Here is a 17,013-nt window from a genome sequence, read left to right as displayed (position 1 = left end):
CCCGGGGGGGCCCAGCATTGTGCATCCCCCCCCCCCCCCCCCCGCAGATCCGGGAGACGCGGAGGACGGTGCGGGACTCGGACAGCGGCCTGGAGCAGATGTCCATCGGGCACCACATCCGGGACCGGGCGCACATCCTGCAGCGCTCCCGCAACCACCGCACCGGGGACCAGGAGGAGCGGCAGGACTACATCAACCTGGACGAGAGTGAGCCGCCCCGCCGCCTCCCTCCCGCGCGTGCGCGCCCTGGGGACCGCGCATGTGTGGGGTGCTGCGCATGCGTCGGCTGCCCGCCGCGCATGCGCACACGCGCCCCCTCCCGCCCGAGCGGGCTTCGAACCGCGGCCCTGCGGGTCTGAGTCTCCTTCCCTCTCCCCCCGTCCCCCCCCTTCCAGGCGAGGCCGCCGCCTTCGACGACGAGTGGCGGCGGGAGACGTCGCGCTTCCGGCCGCAGCGCCCGCTGGAGTTCCGGCGGCACGAGGCGGCGGGCGCGGCGGGGGCCGGGGCGGCGGGCGCGGCGGCGGGGCGCAGGGCCGAGGGCCCCCCGCGCCTGGCCATCCAGGGCCCCGAGGACTCCCCGTCCCGCCAGTCCCGCCGCTACGACTGGTGAAGCCCCGGCCTGGCGTGAGTGCCGCGCCCGGGGGGGGGGGGGGGGAAAGGGGGGATGCCCACCCCCACCCCGCTCACCAGGGGCCCTCCCTCCTCCAGGTGCCGGCCGGACACCGCCCCCCCCAGCGCGGCCCCGCCCCCACCTTTAATATTAAATTAACAGGCAAGCCGGCCCCCCCCACCCGGCCGGGCGCCCTCCCCCCCCCACGCCCCCCCACCCCCCCACTTGAGTGCTCCCAGCTCCCTGTCCCCCCCCCCCCCCCCCGCCACGCACCCCAGGGGGTGGGGGCTCCTGGGGGCCCCGAGTGCTCCCCCTCCACCCCATGGTGGGGCCGTGGAGGGGGCGGGCTGACCCCCACTCCCCCCCACACCCCGCCCCACGCGTCTCGCGCCCCCCACGCCCCGCCTTTATTTTTGGATTGGCCGGGAGGCGTTCATGGAATAAAGGAGAAACGAGAACCCGGACGCTCCGAGCGCGCGGGGGAGGGGGGGTAATGCGGGGGTCTGGGGCTGCGCCCGCCGGGGTCCGGGGTCCGTGCCGGGAGGGGGGGTAGGGGTCCCCCTCCCCGCCCGCAGTGCTGGGGAGCCGGGAGGAAGCCCGGGGTGACTCCCTCCCTGCTGCAGGCCTGCCGGGAGCTGCTGCGCTCCGCGCGACTCGGGAAAGTGGGGCCGTGGGGCCCCCGAGTTCGAGCCCCGGCAGCGCCCCAGCGGCCGTGAGCACGACTGGCTGGTGGATGGGGGTGGTGATGGGGGGGGATTCCAGTCCAGGGGCTCCGACCCCACCGCTTGCCCCTGGGTTCTTCGCTGACCCTGGCCCCCGTGTCATGGTGAGGAGGGGGGACACGGCCCCACGTTCCCACGCTCCCTGGAGGGGGCGGGCGCTTGGAAGGAGGGGACCCGGCCTGGCTTGGGGCTGCTTTATTAGAAACCACCTTCGCGGCGAGCGCTCGCCTCCCCGGCAGCCCGCGACCCGGGGGCCGCGCCCGGGCCCCGAGTTCAGGACCGGGGCCGGCGGGAAGCGTCCCCGAGGACGCAGGGCGGGTCGGGGCGCGTGCGCAGTCGTGGCGCTCGGGGTCCGTGGCGATGCGCGCGCACGCTCCTCGGTTCTCTCTATACAATCTGCGGTCCCCGCCGACTCCCGCGCACTCCAGGGGAGGCCCGCGCCGTCGGGGCGGCCTCGCGCGGGGCCTCCTCAGTTGGACTTGGACCAGATCTTGGCGCTGCCCGCGGAGCCTGCGGGGGAGGGGGGGGGAGGGAGGGGGGAGTCACGGAGGCAGGGGCGCGGCGGGTCCCCGGCGGGGGGGGGGCGCCCCGTGCTCACCCCTTGCCCTTGGACGCCTTCTTGCTGGGCTGGCGCTGCCCGGCGCCCGCCGCGGGCTCCCGCAGCTCGGCCAGGTGCTGCTCGGGGTCCTGGGACGTGGCCGCCGCCGCCGCCGCCGTCGTCACCTTGATGGTTTTCTTGAGGTTCGCCACCTGGGAAAGGGGGGGGCGGCGGGGTGGCGGGGGCTCACCGGGCGGGTCCGGCCGCGGGCCAGGCCCCCCCCCCAGCCCCGGGGGCCCCCGCGCCCCCACCTCGCTCTCGATCTGCTGCTTGAGGCCCAGCTGCTGCTCCTTGTGCTGGTTGGCGCGGCTCACCTGCTCCTCGATGCCCGACAGCACCACCTCGCAGCCCACGCACCTGCGGGCGGGCGGGCGGGGCGGGGGGGTGAGGGGCGGGGTGGGGGTGTGGGGAGGGGATCCCCCGGCCCCGCCCCGGCCCCGGCGGGGGGCGCACCACTCGTGCAGCGTGGCGCGCGATGGCGCTGAGGTCGCGGCGGCGGATGTCGCGGCCGATGCTGTAGTCCACCTCGAGCCGCTGGTTGCGCTGGTCCAGCGAGCCGCGCAGCACGTCCGCGTACACCGCCTCGTCACCAGGTCCTCCAGCTGCCGCACGTTGCGCAGCGCCAGCGCCTCCAGCAGCACCGCGTACGGGATGCACTGCGGGCGGGGGGGGGGGGGCCTTGAACTCGCGGCCCGGGCGCTGCCCCAGACCCCCGCCTCCTGAGCCTCGGCGCCAGCCGCCGCCCTCACCTTCACTTTGGCGGCCAGCGTGACCACGGACAGGTGGCGGAGCTTGTTTCTTCTGCGCCTCGGTGAGGGGGGGCAGGCTCCTGGCTTCCGCTAGGGGACGAGCAAAGCGGGGGGCGCGGGCCTCAGCCCCGCTGCCTGGCTGTCGGGGGGTTCTGTAGGGATGGGCTCTACGGACGGCCCTGCCCGGAGTCCCCAGACCTCGGCCTCCTGAGCCACCCGTTTTGCCAGCCCCCCCCCCGCCCCCCGGGGTTTGAACTCAGGGCCTGGGCGCCGTCCCTGAGCTTTATCGGCTCCAGGCTGGCGCTCGACCCCTTGAGCCACAGCGCCGCTGGCCGGCTCTTAGGGGGGGTTTCTTGGAGATAAAGAGCCTCATGGGCTTTTCCGTCCCTGGCTGGCTTTGAACCAGCACCCGCCGTCAGACGGCAGCCTCCCGGGCAGCGCCTGGCTGACGCTGCCCCCATACACAGAGGCCGAACGGGGGCGGGCCAGGCCGGTGTCATGTCCAGTCCCCGCAGACGCCGCCCCCGCTCCTCTCATTACCTAGGTAGTCGGCGTACGTCCCGTACGCAAACACCGTGAGCAGGCGGAACGTGGACGCGAAGTCACTCTCGGCCAGCTGCAAGGATAAGAGGAGGAAAGGAGAGGAAGGGGCTGCGAAGGTGGCTCGGCGGTAGAGCGCTCCCCTAGCATAACATCAAGCCCTGGGTTCGATTCCCCAGCACCACATAGACAGAAAACGGCCAGAACTGGCGCTGTGGCTCCAGTGGCAGAGTGCCAGCCTTGAGCAAAAAGAAGCCAGGGACGGTGCTCAGGCCCTGAGTTCAAGACTCGGGACTGGCACACACAGAAAAGGGAAGACAAACTTGCTGAGCTCCGTTAGGTCTCCAGCGGGCTCCATGTCCTACATCCACCAAATCATCCATACCCGGATGCAAAATGGGCCTCGTCCGTCCCGCCAAAGCGTGCGTGTGTATGTGTGTGTGCAAGCGTGTGTACGCCGAGTCCCCAACCCACCTCGCGGACGTTGGGCATGTCCAGCAGCTCGCCGAACACGTAGACGCCCGGGGCCTCCAGCACCTGGTGGATGAGCGTGGCCAGCGCGGCCCCCTTGGCCGACTTGGCCAGCAGGAGGAACTGCTCCTGGTTCTGCCCGGTCACCTTCACCTCCGCGCTCATGGCTGCGCCCGCCAGGGGGCGCGGGGGCCCGGGGGAGGGGGAGGGGGGCGCCCGGTGACCCGCTGGCTGGAGCTGAAAGGAAGCAGGGTGTGAAGCCGGCATGGGGGTGGTGGAGTGGGGGGGGGCGGGGGTTGAGAAGCCAGCCCCCCCCCACCCCACCAGGGCGGCCGTGGGGCGGGGGGGGGGGCTCACGCCTGCCACACGGGCTACATTTAGGGTCGTGGGTTCGAGGCCAGGCAGAACAGGTCACGTCTAGCAAGCGTAGGGTCAATGAGCCCGCAATAATAATAAATAATAATTGGAAGCAGCTATTAGGGGAGGGAGGGGTATGGTGGGGGGGCGGGTGAAGGCGAAGGGACAGGGCCCAGGTCCCCGAGTTCAAGCCCCGGGCCTGGCACCCAAACAAACATAACCAACAGCAGGCACTGGGCCCCTCCTGCGGGAGGAACGGCGTGGAAGCGTCTGGAAGGGCGTCTGGGGGGCCCCGTCTCCACTCGGGCCCGCCCCCCAGGGGCCTTCAGCCCCCCAAAGGGGCAACGGGGGGGAGGGGGAGGGGGAGAGACCTCAACGGCGACGCGCGTGCGCGCGCCCGGCCCCGCCCCCTCCCCCTCCTCCCCGGGCCCGCGCCGCCCGCCGCGCCCGCCCCGCCGCGCCGCGCCCGCTCGCACCCTCGACCGGACTCCGCGGGACGCGGCCCGCCGAGCTCGTCCCGCAGCTCCCGGGGCGGGGCCGCCGCCGCTCCGTCACCTCCGGCGGCCGTCCCCGAGCCGCTCCCGCCGCCTCCCCGCGCGCCGACGCTCTAGCCGCCGCGCCTCTATGGCCGACTTCCGCTTTCCCGGCCGGGCGGTGGGCGGGACGCGCTGCGGCTTCCGGGAGGCGGGGCCTAGGCCGTCCGCGCGGCTGATTGGCTGTTGGGGAGGGAGACTGACGGGCGCTCCTCCCCGCCCCCGTCCCCGCTGTCTGGGGAACCTGAGGCGGGATGACAGTTCACGCGTGTGTTCCCAGCCAGGCACGCGTGCGCATGCGCACCTCCCTACACGCGTGTACAGGTGCACAGCCCCTGCGTGCGTGCGTGTGTGCGTGTGCGCTGGCACTGCGACGCGAACTCAGGGCTTGGGCGCTTCCCACTAGGTTTTTCACTCAAAGCTGGCATATATCGGTGTGTGTGCATGTGCATACACTTGCACGTGCGCGTGCATACCTCAGGTGTGTAAATATGCACATGTGTGTACCTTACATATACACACATGGGATAGTTAAAGCATATGTTTTTTAAGCCCCTGCACACGCAAGGCAGGTCTTCTATTTCTATCGCTTGAGGACCATCCCTGCCATTTTTGCTTTAGCCTCTTTTTTTTTTCTGGTCAATCAGGGGGTTTGAACCCAGGGCCTGAGCGCTGTCCCTGAGCTCCTTTCCTCAAGGCTAGCACTCTACCCCCACCCCCCTTTCAGTCATTTTTTTTTCTCTTAAACCTCTCATGTTTATTAGGCGTCAGTTGACTGGTATCACAATTTTCCTATTTGAAATTCCCATTCCGCTGGGATGATGGGACAGTACTACCATGCCCGGCATTTAGGGGTGGAGATGGAGTTCTCACGGATTCCCCCCCCCGGGCTGGCGTAGAAAAAGTATGATTCTCCCAATCTGTGCTGCCTGGGTAACAAGCAGCTAGGATTACAGGTTGAGACGCTGTACCCAGATCTCTCACCGGGTGTTTTCTGTGGCTTGGGTGATATGTGTGTGTGTGTGTGTGTGTGTGTGTGTGCGTGTTCTACCATCGAGATGAGTATCTGGCCCGTACTTGTAATGCTAGCGCTACTTAGGAGGCTGAGATCTGAGGACTGTGGTTCGAAGCCAGCCTGGGCAGGAAAGTCTGTGAAACTCAGCTCAGGGGCAGCGGGCAGTGCCAGGCCCTGAGTTCCAGCCCCGTGACAGACCCAAACAAATAAAAATAAAAAGTGGAAAAGAAAAGAGAGAGGGAGAAACAACGACACGATAGCAACCACTGTCGATTCCTTCGCTTTTAGGGGTGCGTTTCACGTGTGTGGCGCTGGAGCTTGAAGCCTGAGGGGCCTGGAAACAGGACAGGGCGAACCTCCGCCCGCCCCGGGAAAGGGGAGGCGAGGAACCGGGGGCCTCCATCTTTCTGCAGATGACATGCTGGCCTTTGGAGAAAAAGCCAAAAATGCCTGTAGGGAAAAAGAAACGAAAAGGCCGTTGGGTGGGAGCGAGGCCCTGTGCAGGCCGCAACCCATCGCATTTCTGGACCTCGGCAAGGGGCGGCGCCCAGGCCCCGCGTTCGAGCCCGGGGCTGGCAGAAGGAATGAGTGAGTGAATGAATGAATGAATGGAGCCATGAATCGCGAGATGCTATTGAGGAAAACCACGCAAAGCAGTTTGTGCGTGAGTGGCGAGCGCAGTCATTCCACAGCCACGGTGGAGCCGGGCACCGGGGGCTCACGCCCGCCACCCCGGCCCCGCAATCCCGGCCGCTCCCGAGGCCCACAGGCGGACAGTCCCGGGGAGCCGGGGCCGAGCGGGGCCGAGCGGGGCCGAGCCGAGCGGGGCCGAGCGAAGCAGAGCCGAGCCGAACGGAGCCGAGCCGAGCGGGGCCGAGCCGAGCGGGGCCGAGCCGAGCCGAGCGGGGCCGAGCCGAGCGGGGCCGAGCCGAGCGGGGCCGAGCCGAGCGGGGCCGAGCCGAGCGGGGCCGAGCCGAGCGGGGCCGAGCGAAGCAGAGCCGAGCCGAGCGGGGCCGAGCCGAGCGGGGCCGAGCCGAGCGAAGCAGAGCCGAGCCGAACGGAGCCGAGCCGAGCCGGGCCGAGCCGAGCGGGGCCGAGCCGAGCGGGGCCGAGCCGAGCGGGGCCGAGCCGAGCGGGGCCGAGCCGAGCGGGGCCGAGCGAAGCAGAGCCGAGCCGAGCGGGGCCGAGCCGAGCCGAGCGGGGCCGAGCCGAGCCGAGCGGGGCCGGGCCGAGCGGGGCCGAGCCGAGCCGAGCGGGGCCGAGCTGAGCGGGGCCGAGCCGAGCCGAGCGGGGCCGAGCCGAGCGGGGCCGAGCCGAGCGGGGCCGAGCCGAGCCGAGCGGGGCCGAGCGAAGCAGAGCCGAGCCGAGCGGGGCCGAGCCGAGCCGAGCGGGGCCGAGCGAAGCAGAGCCGAGCCGAGCGGGGCCGAGCCGAGCCGAGCGGGGCCGAGCCGAGCCGAGCGGGGCCGAGCCGAGCCGAGCGGGGCCGAGCCGAGCCGAGCGGGGCCGGGCCGAGCGGGGCCGAGCCGAGCCGAGCGGGGCCGAGCTGAGCGGGGGCCGAGCCGAGCCGAGCGGGCCGAGCCGAGCGGGGCCGAGCCGAGCGGGGCCGAGCCGAGCGGGGCCGAGCCGAGCGGGGCCGAGCCGAGCCGAGCGGGGCCGAGCGAAGCAGAGCCGAGCCGAGCGGGGCCGAGCCGAGCCGAGCGGGGCCGAGCCGAGCCGAGCGGGGCCGGGCCGAGCCGAGCGGGGCCGAGCCGGGCCGAGCCGAGCGGGGCCGAGCCGAGCGGGGCCGAGCCGAGCGGGGCCGAGCCGGGCCGAGCCGAGCGGGGCCGAGCCGAGCGGGGCCGAGCCGAGCGGGGCCGAGCCGAGCGGGGCCGAGCGCCCCGTCTCTCCTCCCTGCCGCCGCCGCCGCCGCCGCCGCCGCCCCGGGCGCCCGCCCCCCCTCGGCCCGGCTGCTGCGCGGAGCTCTGACCATGCCCCGCCGCCCGCCCCGCCGCCGCGCAGCCCCGGCCCCGCGCCCGCCGAGCCCGCGACGCCGCGCCAGGCGCGCAGGTGAGCGTCGGTCCCGGACCCCGACCCCCGACCCGCCGGGACCCGGCTCAGACCCTCCCCTCCCAGCGACCCCATCTCCCGGTGCCTGATCCTTCCGGGCCTCCACCTCCCCCCATCCCGGGCCTCCATCCCCCCATCCCGGGCCTCCACCTCCCCCCCATCCCGGGCCTCCATCCCCCATCCCGGGCCTCCATCCCCCCATCCCGGGCCTCCACTTCCCCCCCATCCCGGGCCTCCACCTCCCCCCCATCCCGGGCCTCCATCCCCCCATCCCGGGCCTCCATCCCCCCATCCCGGGCCTCCACTTCCCCCCCATCCCGGGCCTCCACCTCCCCCCCATCCCGGGCCTCCATCCCCCCCATCCCGGGCCTCCATCCCCCCCATCCCGGGCCTGCAACCCCCCCATCCCGGGCCTGCAACCCCCCCCATCCCGGGTCTCCCCGTCCCTCCATACCGGGCCTCCACCCCCCTCCCCCCATCCCGGGCCTCCCCCCTCCCCCCATCCCGGGCCTCCATCCCCCCTCCCTCCCATCCGGGCCTCCACCTTCCCCCCATCCCGGCCTCCACGCCCCCCATCCCGGGCCTCCACCTCCCCCCCATCCCGGGCCTCCACGCCCCCCATCCCGGGCCTCCACCTCCCCCCCATCCCGGGCCTCCACCTCCCCGTGGCCGGCGGGGTCCTGGGGTCTCTGGCCGGCCCGGTGCGCCCAACAGGTCGGTGGGGAGCAGGGCAGCCGGGCTGAGGAGCCTTCGGGGGCTCCGCGCTCGGGGGGGGGGGGCCTGACTGCCGCCCCTCCCTCGCTCCCATCGTCCCCTCCCACAGCCCCAGAGCTGCCCCCCCTTCCCTTCCCCTCATCCCCTCGGCCCCAGCTCCTTCCCAGGCCTCCAGCCCCGGGGGGGGGTGCTCCCCACCCTCTCCCCATCCCCAGGCCCCGCTCTTCCTCCTGGGGTGTCACGCACACTCCCCGGTGTTGGGGGTCTTTTCCTCCCTTCCCTCCCCCCGTTGTCCCCCAAACCATCGCCCACCTCCCCCAAGATGGAACCCCAACAGACTTCTCCCCGGGTGCTTGGTGGCTGAGGCTCAGAATGGGGGGGCGGGGACGCTGGGAACCAGAGCTTCGTTTTGGGGAGCCTGTCCCCCCCACCCTGGGCTCCCCAAGACAGAGCACCTGTGCCTCTAGGTGATTAGACGGGAAAACGAGACGCCTCCTTCAGTGTCCCGTCCCCCCCCATCCACCTCCCCTCCCTGCACTCCTGGGGCCCATCTGGATTGAAACACCCCGCTCACAAGTGGGGTGACGGGGCTGCGCGCCCCCCTCCCTCCCCCAGACATGCGCAGCACACTCCCTGGCCCCGCTCGCTCCCCTTCCCCCCCACCCCCCCCTCCAGGCTCCCTCCCCAGCGCTAGGTGCTCCTGGAATCACAAGGTTCTTGCCTCTAATTTAAGATCCAGGAAAAGCCAGGCGCGGAGGGGCGGAAGGAGAGAGGGGGGAGCAGGTCGGAGGAGCCCGGGGGAGAGACCCCGGGGTGGAGGGGAGGAAACGCGGGGACCCCCCCCCTGGGCTCCCCAGCGGGCCGTCCATGGGGCCCCGGGGGACAGGAAGTTTCCACCAAGGGGCCCGGGAGCTGGTGGATCCTAGGGGGCTAGCTGCGGGGCCTGGCAGGGAGGTGGGGGGCAGCGAGGTGGATGAATGGGGGTGTGGGGTGGGTGGTGACCCCCTTTCCTTCCCCTCCCACCCAGTAAAGGCTGAACATCTGGGTCACAGCCGAGAAAGACCACAGACATGAGGTGCAGAATGTGGTGAGTTTGGCCCAGATTTGGGGGGGAATGACCCAGGGGGTCATTTATCCTGGGGTGTGGGGGGGGGCTTTGCATTTCCATACCTAGGCCATCCATCTGGAGAGGCCCTAGGAGGGGAAGCCCCCACCGGCGGAGGGGGCGAGCTGGACGGGGCGGCTGGGGGCGGTCCTGCTGCGAGTCTACCCTGCGGCTCACCTGCTGTCTCTCCCTTCTCGCAGGCCTGCTCTGCTTCTGTCTCCCCTCCTCCCTCTCTGGCCACTGCTGCTGCTGCCTCTCCCGCGGCCTGCTCAGGGCTCTTCCTCCTCCTCCTCCTCCTCCTCCTCCTCCTCCTCCTCCCCCCGCACCCCACCAGCCCAGCTCGCCCCCCCTGCGCCCGGGCGGGCCCTCGGCCCCCCGACATGTGTGCGTCTGGGAGCGGGCCCCTCCACCCAGCCGGTCCTCCAGGGTGCCGCGGTCGCGGCGGCAGATCCTGCCGGGCACCGCGCCCCCCCGCCACCCCCGTCGGGCTTTGAGGAGGGGCCCCCCTCCTCGCAGTACCCCTGGGCGATCGTGTGGGGGCCCCACCGTGTCCCGGGAGGACGGGGGAGACCCTAACTCTGTCAATCCCGGGTTTCTGCCCCTGGACTATGGCTTCGTCGCCCCCCACGGGCTGGCCACCCCGCACCCAAACCCAGACTCCATGCGGGACGACGGCGACGGCCTGATTCTGGAGAAACCCCCGCCACCCTGAGACCGTTCCTGTTTGGGGGGCGTGGCGAAGGTGAGGAGGGCGGGGGGGGGGGGGGTCCGCAGGGGCGGTTGGAGATCCAGAGGGACACCCAGGCCTTGTCAGTGTCGGGGCGGGGGGGGCCGGAGACAGAAGCGCAACCCCCCCCCCCCCCCCGGGGTAACCGCCGTCGTACCGGCGGCCTGCCTGGAAGACACCGAGGACGGTGGTTCGAAGCCAGCCCCAGCCGCACCAAAAAAGCCGGACGTGGAGGCGCGGTTCCAGGGGTAGAACGCCAGCATGGGGGTGGGGTGGGGGGGACAGTGCTCGGCCTCCCCCGTGGCTGGACCCCCCTCCCTCCCTCACGCGCCCCCTCCCCTGCCCTCCCCCCCCAGGGGTGGACCCGCAGCTGTACGTCACCATCACCATCTCCATCATCATCGTGCTGGTGGCCACGGGCATCATCTTCAAGTTCTGGTGAGCGGGGGGGGGGGGGGGGGGGGGGGGGGAGGGGCCGGGGGGGGGGAACCTGTGGGGCTCGAACTCGGGGCCTCCGTGCCGGCCCTGGGCTCTCGTTTGTGGGCTCGGTGGGGTGGCTTGGGTGGCTCAGGAGGGTCTGCAGGGACATGGCGGGGGGCTGCCCCAGTGGGTGACGCCCCTCCCCCTTCCCGCGCGCCCCCCTCTCCTCTCCCCCCCCACCCCCCCCCCCAGCTGGGATCGCAGCCAGAAGAGGCGGCGGCCGTCGGGGCAGCAGGGCGCGCTGCGGCAGGAGGAGAGCCAGCAGCCGCTGACCGACCTGTCCCCCGCGGGGGTCACCGTGCTGGGGGCCTTCGGGGACTCGCCCCGCCCCCACCCCCCGACCGCGACGAGCCTCGAGGGGGCCCCCGGCCCGGGGGGCCCCAGCCCAAGGGGGTTCCGGCCTTCCAGTTGAACCGGTGAGGGCGGGAGGGGGGGGGGAAGGAGGTGGGGGGGGCCCTGGCTGTGGCTCGATGTCCCCCCACCCCCGGCCTGCCCTCGGGGCTCCTGACTGCGTCCTTTCCTCTTCTTCCTCTCAGGATCCCCCTGGTGAACCTGTGACGCTACCCCCCTCCTCCATGTTGGGGTGCCACCCAGCAGGTCGTTGGGGGGCGCGCGGTGTAGCTGCCATCCCGACTGAGGGGCGGGCGTAGCCGTGGGGGTGAGGGGGGCTCCTGGTCCCTGCCCCCCCCTGGGGGGGCACCGCACCCCAGCACACGCACGGGCCTCAGGGGGGCCGGCCTTGCCCCCCCACCCCTGTAATCGGGGAGAGGGGGGCGGGTGACACACTTGTGACGTGGGGGGGGCCCCTCCCTCTCTTGCACACTTCACACCGGAGCCTCTGACGTTCACCCCGGGCGACCCTGACTGTCCTCCTGTGCCCGCCTCCCAGCCCCCTGAGCGCGCGTGCGCGAGCCCCCCCCCCCCCCCCGCGGGTCCCCCGGTCTCCTTCCCGCGGCCTCTCTGCATGCTGCCCCGCGGGTGGGCGGGAGGTCGGCGGGGGTGGGGGGTGGGGTGGGGGGTCTCCCCGCGCCCTCCTCCCCTGTCCTGGGTGACCCCCACCCCATCCCGCACCCAGTTCATGCCATGGGTCACCCGCCGCCCCGCCCACCCCCTGGGGTGCCAGCATTGGGGCTTGGGGGGGGTCGTGGAGGGCCCCCTCCCCCCGTGACCAGGCTCTGGTGTCTGAGAGAGGTGGGGGGGGAGTCACCCTCCATCATGACAAGGGGACCCCCCCACTTGTCCTTCCCTTCCTGGCTCCCAGGCCCCCCCCTTGTCTTGTCTTGTCCGTCTGTCTGTGTGTCCGTGTGTCCCGCCCCGCCCGAGCCGGGCCTCCCTAGCTCCGTCTGGGCTGCCGGGGATGGGGGGCTGGTTCGAGGCCTCGCGGGGGAGGGCCCCCTCCTTCCCGTCTCCCCCCCCCCGTGCTGTGATATATATTTTTGTATTCTCTCTTCTTCTTGTGGTGACAACCTTGGATTCTTGTGGATGTTAAGTTTCGGGAATTTTCAAATAAAGCCTTTGCAAGATACCCCGAGTCCGCTCCCTCCCTCCCCCTGCCCCCCCCCCCCCGCCTCCTGGAGAGAGAGGAGGGAGAGGGTACGGCAGGAGCACCTCCGATCGGACATGCCTGGACCTGTGTGTGTGTGTGTGCGTGCGCCCATCCTGGGGCTCGAACTCGGGGCCTGGGCGCTGGGCGCTTCACCACGTGAGCCACGCCGCGCCTCGGGCCTCTTGCTGGCTGGTGGACTGGAGTTGAGTCTCGGGTTGGACCCCCACCCCCCCCAGGAGGCCGCTGGGCAGTCCGGGAATGGAAAGGCCCAGAATGGGAAGCGTGGCCGCGTCGTTCCGTGTCAGTGAAGGTCAAGGGACGCCGAGAGAGGGGACGGAAAAGGGGGTGATCGCAGAGGACAGGCACGGAGAGAACTTGGGGGGCGCGGGAAGGAGGAGAGGAAGGGGGGGGCACCCGGGGAGAGAGCCGCCGCGCGCTTGCCCGGCTTCGTTTATTTTTGTCCTTGCCTGCTAATCTGCCCCCATTTGCAGTCCTCCCCCCTCCCCCCCAAAAAAACACACCCCCAAAACGTAGCCCCGCTGACAGCCCCGTGGTTGTCCTATTATTCTCCTCCTCTGCCCTGGCTTGAGGACCGGGTACTGCCGCGGTTACGGGGGGTGGAATTGGGGGGACCAGTCACCTCTGAGGCCTCCCTTCTAGCCTACGCATCAGCTTCTCAGCTGTTGCTACGCTGTTGTCATGGTAACCACCCTGGTTGCCCCCCCCAACACCCCATCCATGCCCCACCGGTGTGCGCCGCCCAGGGCCTAGCTGCCTCTCAGGACCGAAGGCCGGGTGGATGTGTTGCTGGGGGAGTCAGTGCGTGTGTTTTTAGGGTGCCAGACTCCCCTCGGGGGAAGGAGTAGGCTGGAGCGAGATCAACCCACGACAGACAGCCAGGCCCCGGGGCAGCCACCCAGGAGGCTGAGATCCGAGGATGGCGGGTGGAAACCGCAGCCTGTGTAGGAATCCACCCGGGGAGCCTTCTCTGCAGGCGACCAGCAAAAAGCTGGACTGGAGGTGTGGCTCAAGTGGGAGAGTACCCAGCCTGGGCAAAAACAGCAACAAAAAAAGCCGAGCGAGAGAGTGCCGGGCTGGGAGCTGAGTTCAAGTCCCAGTACTGGCACGCGCATGCGCACACACACACACACACACACACACACACACACACACAGGTTCCTGGCCCCTGTCTTCTGAGGAGCTGAAGGGTGACGGCTGGAGGGGGGGGCATGGGCAGTGGGGGGCTCTAACCTTGCCCATTTCCCCCCAGGAATTGAGTCTGGGGGGGCCAGGCCTTGGCACAGGGAAGGCTCTCACCTTGAGCAGCCTCTCTCCAGAGGGACTCGTTGACCTGTAGCTCATCCATATGCAAAAGGCACACGTGAAGGCCCCTGATGAAGAGGGGATTAATTACGCCTGATTAGACTGTTTCCCTCAATTTCAATAAATTAGAATAAACCAGCAGGACACTTAGGAATCCTTACCTGGCCGCCCTTCCTAAATGCCTCCTTTGAAAGGACAGAGGAGAAAGGAGAGAAGCCCTGGGCTTCTGGATTGTTCTAGAGAAACTACCCCAGACTAAGGTGAAGCCATCATGAAGTCCCGAGGACTGGCCTCTCTCCTAGAGTTAAAACTTTCACGGGGCCCTGGTAGCTCCTGCTTGTCATCCCAGCTAACCTGGGAGACAGAGGTCTGGGGATCAGAGTTTCAAGCGAACTTGGGCAGAAGAAGAGTCGATTCTCAGCTCCAATCGACCAGCAGCAAACCGGAAGTGGATCTGTGGTTCCAGTGGTAGAGTCCTAGGGCTGAGTGAAAAAGCTCAAGGGCCTGAGTTCAAGTCCCAGGACTGGCAAGTGTGCACGCATACACACAGAGCAATGACCATACGTACTGTTTCTCAGGGAACTGAAAAGGTTCTGGACAAAGCTCAATGTAGACCTACCCTATGACCCAGCCATTCCACTCCTAGGCATCTATGCTGAACAGCAGGTCCCAAGATATCAAAAAGATATTTGTACTTCCATGATTATCACGGCACAATTCACAATAGCCAAAATATGGAGACAACCCAGATGCCCCTCCACAGACGAAAGGATCCAAAAAATAGGGTACCTATACACAATGGAATACTACATAGCGATTAGGAATGGTGAAATATTGGTATTCGCAGGGAAATGGTCAGAACTCGAACAAATAATGTCGAGCGAGACAAGCCTAGAACACAGAAAACAAAGGGGCATGATCTCCCTGATATATGACTGTTAACAAAGGGAGACGGAGAGACAGTAGAGACCAAGTCTGTGAAACCAAAAACTGCTTATCAAATGGTATTTCCCACAGGATTGGGGCAGCGACCCAACAGTATGTAACTAAAACCAAACAATTACTCAACATATAAAGGTCAAAACTTGACCTCTCAGGGGAATACAATAGCTCAAAAGCTATGTATGTACGTTCATATAAGACTACTGTCGACATATGGTCTAATATCGACATTACATTTAAAGCCCTAGGCGAATTTCCTTTGGCGTAGGCCACGTGGCTACTGTATATGTTCTTGGTACATTGGGAATTGCATATATGTCTACCTGACCTAGGGAAGGGAAAGAAAAACAGGGCGTAAGATATCACAAGAAATGTACACACTGCCCTACCATGTAACTGTACCCTTTTTGCACAACACCTTGTCAAAAAATTTGTATCCAATTAATAAATAAGTTAAAAAAAAGGTTCTGGGTTTGTTTTCTGTCGATGGGGGGGCCCAGCCCTAGAAAGTTCTTGGACCCTGGGGGGGAGTAACAGGCAGCCTTCTTCACTACCCAGTGACTCAACCATCGCATCTCAGACCAACTCAGCCTGGGGAAGCCCCAGCGAGGAGGGATCTCCGCAGCAGCAGCAGCGAGTGTGGGAATGATTCAAGATGGAAATCGGGCCAGCTGGGGAGCCCTGGTTAAAATTAACAGTCTTCCTCCCCCCTCCGCCCCACCGTGAGGGCTCCAACGCTTGGTGGTGCGTTTAAAGAACTTCACGTTTGCACCAGGCACCAGTGGCTCACACCTGTCATCCAAGCTTACTTAGGGGGGGTTGAGATCTCAGGATCGTGTGGTTCGAAGCCAGCCTGGACAGGAAAGCCCGAGAGACATTCTGATCACCCAATGAAGTACCCAAAAACTGTTCAATGGAATCGTGGCTCGGGTGGTGGTAGAGCGCTTGCCTTGAGTTAAAAAAAAAAAAAAAAAGCTAAGACATAAGCACCCAGGCCCCGAGTTCAAAACCCAGGACAGAAACACAGCAAACTTGCAATGCATATGTAGGGCCCGGGCGCTGTCCCTGAGCTGCTTTTGCTCAAGGCTAGCTGCTCTACCGCTTGAGCCACAGCGCCACTTTCTGGCCGTTTTCTGTATCTGTGGTGCTGGGGATTCGAACCCAGGGCTTCGTGCATGCTAGGCGAGCGCTCCACCAAGAAGCCACCTTCCCAGTCCTGTGGTGGTTATTTTTGAGACGGGGGAGGGGGGGTTGTCTTGCTCGGCTGAGGCCAGCGGGGACCACCATTCCTACTTGAGGCTTTCCTCCCTCACTTAGACGGCAGGTACGCAGGCCTCCCGCCTCCAGGTGGTTGTCGGTCTGTTGGGATGCGGTTCCGTGGAGGAGTGTCCTCGCCCAGGCAGGTCGGGAGCTGTGGTCCTCCGGATCTCCATCTCCCAAACGGTCGGGGTGACGCCAGGCTGTCGGCCGAGATGGGGGTCTCACCATTGTTTGTTCTTTATTTTTGCGGAGGAAGCCTTAAAGAGGACCGTGTAATTGATCTTGGCCTCCTAAGGACCCAGGATGAAGCGAGGCCCCGCCCCGCGCCCGTCCCCCCCGCTACGCAGGAGGCCGAGACCCGAGGACCCGGGTTCGAACCCAGCCTGCGCGGCCAAGGCCCGGAGACCCGGATCCTCCCGTGAGCCACCGAACCCGGGGGGGCGGGGGGGACCGCGCGCACACGGATGACGCTTGTGGGGAGTGGGGGGGCCGGAAGTCCAGACGCCCCCCCCCCCCCCGTACCTTGGTGCATAATTCATGAGGCCGCCGCGCCCCCGCCAGCAGCCGGGGCTCGACTTCCGCCCTTCCCCCCCGCCGCCACTTCCGGCGCGGCGACGTCACATCCGCCGCGCTCCAGAGGCGGCCCGGGAAGGGCGACGCCACTTCCGCCCTTCGTCCCCGCGTCACTTCCGCCCTGACTCCCCCCGGGCGCCCGCTCGGCGCCGGAAGTCCCCAGGCTGCCTCCGGAAGTGACTCGGCCTTGGCGCCCCCGCCCGCCCTCCGCTCCGCCCCTTTCCTCAGAGCCGGTTTCCCACCACCCCCCCCGACCCACTCCACCCCCCCCACCCCGCCCGCCCGCCCGCCCGCCCGCCCCTCACGCTCCGGCCGCGCTGTTTCCCTCCCGGCTTCCGGTGCCCCCGCCTCCGCCGCGCGCCGCGTCCTCCCGGAGCCCGTGTGGGGGAGGGCGGGAGGGGGGCGTGGAGGGGTCGGGGTTCCCCGGAGCGCGAGCCGCGGCACCACTTCCGGGTGAGTGCGGAGTGCGGGCGGGGAGGGCCGGGGGAGGGGAGGGAGGGGAGGGAGGCCCCCGCCCTGCGGCGTGTGGCGCGCATTCCCGCGCGCGCGCGCGTGCGTGTGTCTGAGCGTGTGAGTGCGTGTGGCTGCGAGTGTGCGCGCGCGCGCGCCGCCCCGGCCTCGCGCCCTCCGCCCCCCGCGGCGCCCCCACCCCCGCCCCCGCGGCGCCCCGCCGCTCCCGCAAACGACGCCCCAGCGCGCGCG

At 68.5% G+C, this 17,013-nt stretch overlaps 3 protein-coding genes and 1 long non-coding RNA gene across 4 annotated transcripts; 2 read left to right on the top strand and 2 right to left on the bottom strand.

Annotated features, from left to right (window-relative positions):
- Nucleotides 1-34: 34 nt before the first annotated feature.
- Mlf2 (myeloid leukemia factor 2) lies at nt 35-1,068 on the top strand. The gene is made up of 3 exons (XM_048337192.1): nt 35-207; nt 396-625; nt 711-1,068. Exons 1-2 carry the CDS (start codon nt 99-101, stop codon nt 608-610), a joined length of 324 nt encoding a protein of 107 aa, XP_048193149.1. The 5' UTR covers nt 35-98; the 3' UTR covers nt 611-625; nt 711-1,068.
- On the bottom strand, nt 1,044-4,635 carry Cops7a (COP9 signalosome subunit 7A). The gene is given in 11 exon segments (XM_048337188.1): nt 1,044-1,842; nt 1,931-2,082; nt 2,182-2,287; nt 2,384-2,397; nt 2,399-2,517; nt 2,520-2,586; nt 2,680-2,727; nt 2,729-2,769; nt 3,220-3,295; nt 3,694-3,927; nt 4,524-4,635. Coding segments are annotated over 10 exon segments (1,584 nt in total). The 5' UTR covers nt 3,856-3,927; nt 4,524-4,635.
- Nucleotides 4,636-9,788: 5,153 nt separating this feature from the next.
- LOC125344882 (PILR alpha associated neural protein) lies at nt 9,789-12,192 on the top strand (the record flags this gene model as incomplete). The annotated part of the gene is given in 8 exon segments (XM_048337187.1): nt 9,789-9,923; nt 9,926-9,997; nt 9,999-10,146; nt 10,149-10,202; nt 10,544-10,625; nt 10,860-10,989; nt 10,992-11,083; nt 11,204-12,192. Coding segments are annotated over 8 exon segments (735 nt in total), but the record flags the coding sequence as incomplete, so codon positions are not given.
- Nucleotides 12,193-15,315: 3,123 nt separating this feature from the next.
- Nucleotides 15,316-16,319, bottom strand: LOC125344893. Its single transcript, XR_007209666.1, has 3 exons — nt 16,261-16,319; nt 15,792-15,938; nt 15,316-15,427 (listed from the first exon to the last, which is right to left on the bottom strand). It is a non-coding gene; the product is annotated as an uncharacterized LOC125344893 (long non-coding RNA).
- Between the last annotated feature and the right edge of the window lie 694 nt (nt 16,320-17,013).

Source organism: Perognathus longimembris, unplaced genomic scaffold (assembly GCF_023159225.1).
Source record: "Perognathus longimembris pacificus isolate PPM17 unplaced genomic scaffold, ASM2315922v1 HiC_scaffold_4581, whole genome shotgun sequence".
NCBI lineage: Eukaryota > Metazoa > Chordata > Mammalia > Rodentia > Heteromyidae > Perognathus > Perognathus longimembris.
Note: the sequence above shows the minus strand (reverse complement) of the source record. Positions and strands in the feature narration are given on the sequence as shown.

Coding starts and splice junctions, on each gene's coding strand:
- Mlf2 (XM_048337192.1), top strand. CDS start 99: ATGTCCATCGGGCACCACATCCGGGACCGGGCGCACATCCTGCAGCGC. Junction 208..395: donor CTACATCAACCTGGACGAGA/GTGAGCCGCCCC, acceptor CCCCCCTTCCAG/GCGAGGCCGCCGCCTTCGAC.